Source organism: Anarhichas minor, unplaced genomic scaffold, assembly GCF_050575085.1.
Source record: "Anarhichas minor isolate MPS153535 unplaced genomic scaffold, ASM5057508v1 ptg000136l, whole genome shotgun sequence".
In the NCBI taxonomy this organism is placed as follows: domain Eukaryota; kingdom Metazoa; phylum Chordata; class Actinopteri; order Perciformes; family Anarhichadidae; genus Anarhichas; species Anarhichas minor.
Genome location: NW_027466582.1, coordinates 20411735 through 20421000, shown reverse-complemented (window position 1 = coordinate 20421000; position 9266 = coordinate 20411735). Strand labels below are relative to the sequence as shown.

General features: G+C 39.5%; 1 protein-coding gene and 1 long non-coding RNA gene across 2 annotated transcripts; one reads left to right on the top strand and one right to left on the bottom strand.

Annotated features, from left to right (window-relative positions):
• Positions 1–259: 259 nt before the first annotated feature.
• On the bottom strand, positions 260–4766 carry LOC142942038 (proteasome subunit alpha type-6). Its single transcript, XM_076084201.1, has 7 exons — positions 4593–4766; positions 3739–3833; positions 3089–3170; positions 1472–1627; positions 1169–1347; positions 898–992; positions 260–465 (listed from the first exon to the last, which is right to left on the bottom strand). The coding sequence occupies exons 1-7, from the start codon at positions 4666–4668 to the stop codon at positions 408–410; spliced, it is 741 nt and encodes a 246-aa protein (XP_075940316.1). The 5' UTR covers positions 4669–4766; the 3' UTR covers positions 260–407.
• Positions 4767–5156: 390 nt separating this feature from the next.
• Positions 5157–8803, top strand: LOC142942039 (uncharacterized). Its single transcript, XR_012951549.1, has 2 exons — positions 5157–7549; positions 8376–8803. It is a non-coding gene; the product is annotated as an uncharacterized LOC142942039 (long non-coding RNA).
• Positions 8804–9266: the final 463 nt, after the last annotated feature.

Genomic DNA, 9266 nt, shown 5'->3' with positions numbered 1-9266 from the left:
AACAAGCTCTCCGCAGTACGTCGGTATGTCATGTGATTTTAGTGCGTTCAGAGCCACAACAGGAAGCTCAGAGCTTGAGCTCTGCTCACGCTCTTGTTCCCAGAAACGTTTCCCCTGCTGCTAAACTCAACTCACAGACGATAGCAGAGGCCAGGAGTTAAAAGGCTTACATACATATTCATGTCTGTAAAATGCAAACAGCTCCATGTGCAAAAAACAATCACTATCTTCACAATAAATACAGGTCGAGAGACAATGGTTATTTTACTCAAAAAACCTTTTTTATTGTTGAATGAAACAGTGGGGGTGAATGTACAGCAAACAAAGATAACACCAGCCTCCATCTGGGAACTGCATATCCCATCATGCGCCATCTTAAATCAGACAGGCGACACGTCTTTGCTCGCTCAGTCCCGCTCTGCCAGGGCCACCAGGTGAACGTCCACTTCAGTCTCTGTCAGAATCCTGGATAGAGAAGACAGGGAGGAGGATGACCATTCTATCCCAACATATAATGTAACTACCGTCATTCATCAATAAAGAGCAGTCAGTAAGGCTATTACCATATATGAGAGTAAGTTGGACTGCTGGTTGAATAAACTGAGCAGTTTGAGTACATTACCTTATGCTGAGAGAAATTACAACTGGCATTTTGACTGTTTTCTGACATTTTATAGACAAAACAATTCATCGATTGCTGCAGATTCATCCCTGACCCAAACGTATCTAGAGTGTCTGAAGGTGACGTGGTAACCACGGCCTACACACGTTTCTCTAAATAGTTCCTCTGAAACATCATGCTGAATGTGAGCGCCAATAACCAAAGGTGAGAGAAATCTATTTGGTCCACTGTTATTCTCATCTTACAGGGGTAACAAAGTGGTGATGGTCACTTACCTGAACTTGGGGTCCTGCTTTGTGACAAGGCCCACCTCGAGCTCAGAGGGCTTGAAGTCAATGGAGAGAACGGTTGACAGACAAGAGATTGCCGTCTGAAGGGGAGAAACGTGGAGACTGTGTTTATGATATTTCTATTACATCGTTTCTAAGTATTTACTCAACATTAACATAATGCTAAAATTAGAAGCCACACAGCTGGAAACCACCTCTAAGGTTACTGTCACAGTCATGCTCCTTCCTCATCAACCTGTGTTACATCCCTTTGTACCTCAATAGTTTGTTTAAAGGTCCAGTCCAGTTTCTTTTTCACTTTCTTCTCCAGGAAGCTGGTGGCTTCGGTCTGCTTCACTCCAGCGGCGGTGGCCTTGAAGCCACAGTAGTAGCCTGCTGGGTCGCATTTGTACACCTGGGCGCCGTGCTCCTCGTCTATGCCGATCATGATCATGCCTGCAGGCAACAGCAAACGGAGAGGATTGTGACATTTGGCTCCAGTGTTTTGCACCGATAGATCACTACTTTACTGTCATGAGAAAACCCCGAACAGGACAGCAAAATAAAGAAAGACACTTACAGCAGCCCAGTGGTCGCATCTCAGCATTCTGCGTGTAGACTTGTGAGATGTCAGCAATCCTCTTACACAGCATGTCCACTGGAATCTCATAACCGTACTTGTACTTCCAGTTGGCTGCCTCGTAGCGAGCTCGCTGGACTTGGGACCTGCTGTCAGCTGAAGGAGACGAGGAGGGAAAAGTGGGTGACTGGTTCAAAGCCCCCGTTTTAAATGTCCCACAGTCACAAAGGTACTCCTAATCTCTCATGCAATGTTTCAATGACAACCAAGAGAAAGCTGCTCTCATGGCAAAAATAACATTTGTGTGGAAAGAGGAACCGTCAGCTACAGTGAATGCTGTGACTGAGAAGAACAGAGATGTCAAATGATCCGGAAGACTCATCACTTTCAATTTTAAAAGGAAAATACTACTTTTGGAAAGAGGCATGTTTTTTCCCGCCTATATACTGAAAAACTACTGCATTCCCTGTAGAGTCCATGGTGTACAACGAGCAATACTTTAAATGCTTCAGTTAATAGAAAGTGAAGAGGACAATGAGAAGAAAACAAACACGCTGCTGAACATGTAAGAAAAAAACGAAGCAACTAAAAACAGATTGACTGCAGAGGGGCTGAAAGTTGTATCCATCAAAATACAATTTTACTACCTTTTAATTAATTCCTCAGCTACATTCATAAAAATCTAAAACCAATGAATCTATTGATTAATAACAGACTGCTTAGTATAAACATTAAGGCTACATCCACGTATCTTTTGCTACGTTTACACTGAGCGTCCACACAAGATCACTGAAAACGGAGGAGTTTGAAAACTCTCCCGAAGCCGTAAATTTGAAAACACCAGGGTAACCTTGTAATGTGGACAGGCACAACCGCATAACTTTTAAAACGATGACACCCACACCCGCGTTCGCTACTTGATTGGTTCTTAGCAGTCATGACGTGTCCTTCCCTGATTCGTCACACACCTATCACGTGACCGTTTCCCGGAAGAAAACAAACAACAACATTGAATACCGATCGACTACCAAGTTAATTTAACATGAACAACTGATTACAGGTGATGCTGACCGTGTTGTCTTTACTAGCAGCTGTTGTTCAGTTAAAGTCTGCATTATTACGGAGGAAGCAGCTGTTATTGGAGCGATTAGTGAGCGGCGTGACCAGCGGTGTTATCAGACCTACGGAGCGGACGTTGATCACATTTATGGACCCATAATCTAGTGAACTTTTATGTGTAAGTGTTCATGTTGAAGTAAATTTGATGTGCGTGTGTGAGAGAGAGTGAGTGAGTGAGTATGACCTGCAGCGTTCTAACTTAGTTAGACAAATAAAACTTTTAAAACTTCCATGAAATGTGTCTGTTTGAGTTTATAGAGGAAGATCTAAAGTATAAAGCACTGCCTTTTAATATTAAAGACTACTATAATACTTTGTTGTATTTTCTGTAACTAAGCAACCAATCTACTTCCTGTTTACACCAGCACCCGCATGCCCAGTGTACGTGCATAGTCATGTGATATTCATTTCCAGGCGTGCTAGTATAGACGGAGATCGTTTTTGTTTAAAAGCAGGGTTTCAGTGTGGATGTAGCTTAATGTAGGCGCCACAGCTTACCTGTCATCCCAGACATTACACATCCAATACTATCTGTTATTCTGAAGAGATGGGTCACTGTGGCAGAATCCAGAAGCTTGTCCTGTTACAAGGAGGAAAGGGTTTCATAACAAAATGATGAATGTGTGATAAAAGGGACAGCTTCCTCATCATTTTATGGCATTACTGCATCCAAAAGATGTAATAGAACTAATAAGTGCCTTGGGTATTCATGAGATCAGAATAAACTAAAATGCAGTTAAATATTACATGCACAGACACACATTTGGCAAAATAGTCAAGAGTATAAATGCAATTATGTCTCCTGCAAATAAAAAGCTATGTAAATGAAAACAAAACTACATCAATATTTGTTTAAACGTAAAAAATGCTTTTAATTTCTTGCTTTTTTCTCTTTTTGCTGCTCATCTCTTTTTAAAATATGATATATACACCTCTTAGATGTGAACTATTTTACCAGTACTTTAAGTAGATGCAAGTGGAGAGAAACTCAGGTGCATTGTTGCGCATTTATCACTAACCAATGAATGAAGCATATCAAGTTCCCATGAAAATACATGAAAGTGTGGCATGTAAAGAGCTCTAAAGTGAATAGGTTACAATGCTCACAGTGCTTCCACTCTCACAGCAGTGTGAACACAAAGACTCACCGGTACTTTCTTTTGTGTTACAACAATTGCACAGTCCTTTCCTCTGATTGCTACTGACGTGAGTCCACCTTGGTTTATGGCCTTGAAAGCATATTCTGCAAATAAGCAAGACAAGAGGGTGTCTTTAAGTTTACATGTTCATCTGAAAACAGGAGTGTGAGGTAGGAATGTACAAAACAAGCACAGCATTCAATATGTACACACAGGCAGGAAAACTGAAGCAACAAGCAAAGGAGTGTTATCAGTCATCTGATTAGTTGGCATAGCATAATCATAGAGGGAGATTTATGGCTGCACGTCAGGGAATACAAAGATCTGTTTTGTTATTAAAGGCTTGTGGAGCAGCTTCATGATCTGTCTCCTGATTGTTGTTGATCAGATGACATCAACAACAGTCCTGTCCATGTCCAGTTCATCTTAAAGGATAGGATCAATTACACTCACTGTAGAAACACATGGGCTTCATATTTAGACTGGATTTTTCCGAAAGTAGTTTAATCAAAAATAATAAAACTCAATTAAACGTAACGGTAACATTTTAGTCAATGACAAGTTGTCACTCTCAGCTATGAATCAGCTCGCTTGACTGCAATGCTAAACATGCTAACTAGCATACTAGCCAGCTAGCTATTGTGAGTCGCGCTTTTTGTGTTATTGGAGAATGAGCGAAGTAGACGTTAAATAACAACTGACACGAGACAAGGACAACTTCAGTGGCTTTATATGACACTACTTTCGCTTTGGCGGGGTGTCATTTATAAACTAGAAGCCAAGCTACACGAACCATGACAGAGCATTTAGCTAGCTAGCAAACAGGTAAGCCGGCATTAGTGCGAGCAGGTCCACATACTGACCGACTTGATAGAGTCTTCCTTCGGGAGAAAAGATGGTGATGTGTCGGTCAAACCCTGCACTTGAGCCTCGGGACATTTTACAAGGTAAAGTTGCCCGAGAAGTTCGTCCAAATGAATTTGCGAGCAGATTTTACTTCATGCACAATATTTTACCCGGAAGTTGAATGATGGGATCCAAACTTCATCCGGTGTGAGAGGCCTGCTTCGTTTCCATGGTGATATCATACTCAAAAGACATCGAAATGGTTTTTGGAAAAGTAACATTTTGAGTTAAAGTTACTTATACTGGCTTGAGTATTTCCGTTTTATGTTGCTTTTTATATCCACTACATTTAAGAATGATTTATATTTCTTTATATGACAGCTATAGTTATACACTTTACTGTATGGCCATAATACCCAACAGTAAATAAAGTATTACAAATGTGCTATACCTTGACCAGCTTTCACGTAACATGCTATTTACACTTGAATGCATTAGTAATAATAATAATGAATACTTTTTAATCTTACAGCAGTAGGGTCTGTGGGAAGTATTCTATCATTCCCTGTTCTTATGAAACAGTTAAGTATGTTGATGTCTTGTATACAAATTGCAAAACAGTATCTCTAAATGTATAGTAGATGTTGAATACAATCAATCAGCAGAGGAATGTAGCACATTAACATTTACTCAAGTACTCTACAATGTTGAGGTACTTGTAGTTTGCTTAAGTATTTTATACTTTTATACTTTTACTCCACTACATTTCAGAAGGAACTACATTTATTGTATATCTTTAAAAAACCTTCTTTGCAGATTCCGATTATTAATACAAACTTTAAAATCAACTAATAAACTACGATGCACCATTATGGATTAAGATAACAGGCAGTATGTTAAGTAGCTGAAATTAACTGACATTTTGATTTGTCATACTGTTGTACACCATGGTTGTGATACACTCAAGTGTCAGTGAGCCAGCATGTACAATACCTGGAACTAGTCCTTCATTTGATTATTTGCACCTGTGCTTTTCCTACCGTGAAATGTTCAAATGCCCCCATGAAACAGGCTGGCGCATTGACAGGGCTTACTGGAACACTAACATGGGAAGGTGTCATCATTAATGACAAGTCAACATATCTGCTGTGCGCCTAAACTACCTTTCTGAATCTTATCATAATAAACATTTTTTTTAACTAAATATTGAAACTGGGGAGTTAATTATGCCACATTGTTCAATGTGAATTTAGTATATTTGCAATACATCAACTGTGTCTAGTCTTTTTAGGCCCTGCTCCTTTTTTTGTTATTTAAGATGTAACATTAGTGATACATTAGCTATTAAATTACTAATATGGTGTTGACTAAGCAGATTCTTTTTTAGCAACATAATTTCTGCATAAACTGCACAGGGAAGAAAACAGATTCTCTTATGATACCACAGGTTTACTTTCCCCTATCACATGACAAGCCAAGCGAAGATAATGCCATCTTTAAAATGGAACATGAGCTTGATTTTTTTTCCTTCAATTCGTGGATTAAAACACAGCCATATCCCCTGATAAGCATAAGATTCCCATTTTTTTGTTCCTGCAAAAAACAAAAAAAATGGCAAATGTGCATGTGTCGTGTGGGATTTTCCCTCTGTCCCCAGGTAACTGCTGCAGCTGAAGAGAGGAAGTTTGCTTCCTCTTTATAAGTTACTCACACATTTAGATAGTGACTCATACGGATACTCAGAGCGGAATCATGATCAGTGATGAGCAGGTGAAACTAAGTTGCCAAAAGTGTCTGCAATGCCAACAGTGTTTATCTTCTATCAAGCGTTCTGATCTGGTTTTATAGCAAAAAGTCCCTGTTAGGTTTCCACATCATTATCCTGTTTTAAAAACTATATGATTTGTGACATAGATGACTTACATGGGAGTGTTTCTCATTGACCCCATGCCTGAAATATATGACACAATCACGCACCGTGTATGCAAAAGTATTTTGATAAAAAGTGAATCATTTAAAAATTCATACAAAATCCAGTATTGCAAAAGGTTTGTCCACTCCTGCACAACCACGAGCAGACTATTCTACTCTAAAATACACGGTTTTAAGATCACCTTTAATACGGCCTTCATTAATTGCATGAGTTGGGGAGTTTAGATTACATTCATTTGATAAAACAATATATTTCAAATATAAGGTCCAATTTGGATGCTGTCTGAGTTCTGATGACTAAAAGGCAAAGCATACATTTGCTTCTAGATTATGTTGCTAAAACATCTGCACCTTTGCTTTGAGGCCCTTCTACGTACTTTCTGCCCCTTCTGTGTTCTCTTCCCCACCTCCGCTCTCACTCTACATTTGCACACTGTATTCACATTTGAACCCAGAAAGACCCCCACCCCCGGGCCTAAGAGAAGCGGCGTGGGACTGACTTGTGGGGGTTATCTGTGGGGGATCTCCAACATCTATGAAAATGCTTTTTCACAGTGCAAATCCACAGTCTGGCTAATGTTTTCCAAGCAAAAAAGTTGAAATGTTAGGCATAGAGGAAACACTATGAGGCCTTTCTCTGAAAGCCCTCGTAAGTTAAAACGAACCATTAGTAGTTTTGACTCATTTTCTATATATGTAACATTTTTAACCAGCTTTTCTTTTCCTAACCATTGATCTTTTACATGAGTATTTAAAATTCCCCAAATACATTTCTTTGAAACAATCTTCTGTATGTTGTTCTCTGTACAAACCCTGAGCCCAGAACCACGATGTACATTTTGTTGCTCTAAAAAAGCATGAAGATATAAAGCAGAATATCTCATTTATCTTACAAAGACAAACGATTCATCATATTTTACAGCACACAGTTTCTAAGAACCTGAATGCAGTGAGCAGCTTCTCGGAACGGCTTATCTGAAGTGGACTAACACGCAGCATGAGGCCAAAGTGAAGTCGGCTGAGCGTGTGTGTGATAACAATGGTGTGTGCTCGCTTCCTTTTACTACAAACCTCTCTAGAATTTGCACACTGTTCCTTTTAAATTATCTAGTGGTTTCTCATGTTGCAAACACTCGAATGGTTTCACAGTAGCCTCAAGGTGTGTTGCAATTAGTGGTTTCACTTAATTCTTAAGGATTTTAGACAGCACACACCTTCAGGGTGGTGTACTCATGTATGCAATGAGGGTTTTTAGATAAGCTTTACTCTGCAGCACAGAGCAAGTGCCAAGCTTCTGAAATAAACACAAACCTGCTTTATATTTATATATATCGGTTCATTTAATAAAACAAGGCTGCATGATCTCCTGATCTAATATCCTCAATTATTGGTCTTTGAGTCTGAGCAAACTCTCCGAGCTTCATGTCCTTTAAAAACATTGTTGACACACAAACTGGAAAACACCGGTTTTAATTCCCTCCAACTACACATGTGCTCCTCTGTTCCTGTTTAGGCCATCAATGAGTTGGTGGAATGCCAGCTAGGTCAGGCCGACTTTAATACACTTTTTATTTACTGAACTAAATGCCTTTTTTTGAAGGCCTGCATTTCTCCACTCATTTACTAATATCTTTGGTTTGTGACCAAATTCCCTTCAGAGCTGCTGTAATTATCTTCCAGCTGAACAGTGGATGTATTAAGAATAGGAAAAGCAAATCTATACTAGTTTACTTGTAATAGAAAGCAAAACACCACTCAGAAGATTTTAGATTCTTCCTTCATATCTCATGTCAGTGAGTGTTATGGCCCCGTTTACTTACCTGGAATTTATATGCAATCTGTGTCTTTATTTGATTTATCTGTTGCAGGTGAGCTGTCTCTGTCCCTTATCACCCGGTGTGCCAGTTGGATTTACTTCATCACAGGAGAAGGTTTTACTCTGAACACAGATCTACATTGTTTCTGCTACTTCTATGTCACAACTCGGGTTTTAGCATCCAGTCTGTCGCTTTAATGGTTAGCAACTGTTAAAGGATGCAAGCTGTGAAGTCATATGGATACATGGTGAAATATTTAGGCTACACCTGACCTGTGCCGTATGAGCCTTTAAATGACATGCATCTCTTTTATTGAGGTTGTCATGTCTTTGCTCTGTTTAGCTGTTATCCAGTCATTTTAATACTGTGTTGCTGGATCTTGAACATTTTAACCGAATAATTGATGAATCCAGATTGTAAACAATTCTCGTGGAGAGGAAATTATATTCAGACTGTAAATAAATCACCTTTGCTTGTGACTGATATTGTGTCTTTATTGATCTTTGACAACATAACCAGAAGCTGACTGTGATAACCATGTGTTTTTTAGATGAAAGAAAGTGTCTTCCAATTCAACCAAAAGTGAGTGGCGTTGCCGGTGTTAGGCTTTATACTACATGACGAGCCTTGTAGCTATAACAACACGATGCAGTGGGCGGACTTTGGGCGGATTTTTGATGGTCATGTGGTGAGTTGACTTTGCAATTTACTTTAAACCAAAGGCAACGGCTGTATGTAGGCCGTCTGCCGTTGCCAGTCATCAGCCAATTGTGCAATCACACCATATGCTTTCACATGTGCCCTTTTTTGCTTCGTGTCAGAGCCAAGTTAGAGATATATGGAAAGTTGCATACTTTATCACGTGCACTCTTGATTTAAATCTCAGGTTGTCCAGAGATGTAAAGTCGGTGACAAATCCCCACCAAAAGTTTATTTAGCAAA

Excerpts from the sequence above, each read along its gene's own strand:
- LOC142942038 (XM_076084201.1), bottom strand. The coding sequence starts at position 4,668 with ATGTCCCGAGGCTCAAGTGCAGGGTTTGACCGACACATCACCATCTTT. Across the intron at positions 1,348-1,471 it reads GATGCGACCACTGGGCTGCT|GCATGATCATGATCGGCATA; the intron begins GTAAGTGTCTTT and ends TGTTGCCTGCAG. Across the intron at positions 993-1,168 it reads CCTTTAAACAAACTATTGAG|ACGGCAATCTCTTGTCTGTC; the intron begins GTACAAAGGGAT and ends TCTCCCCTTCAG.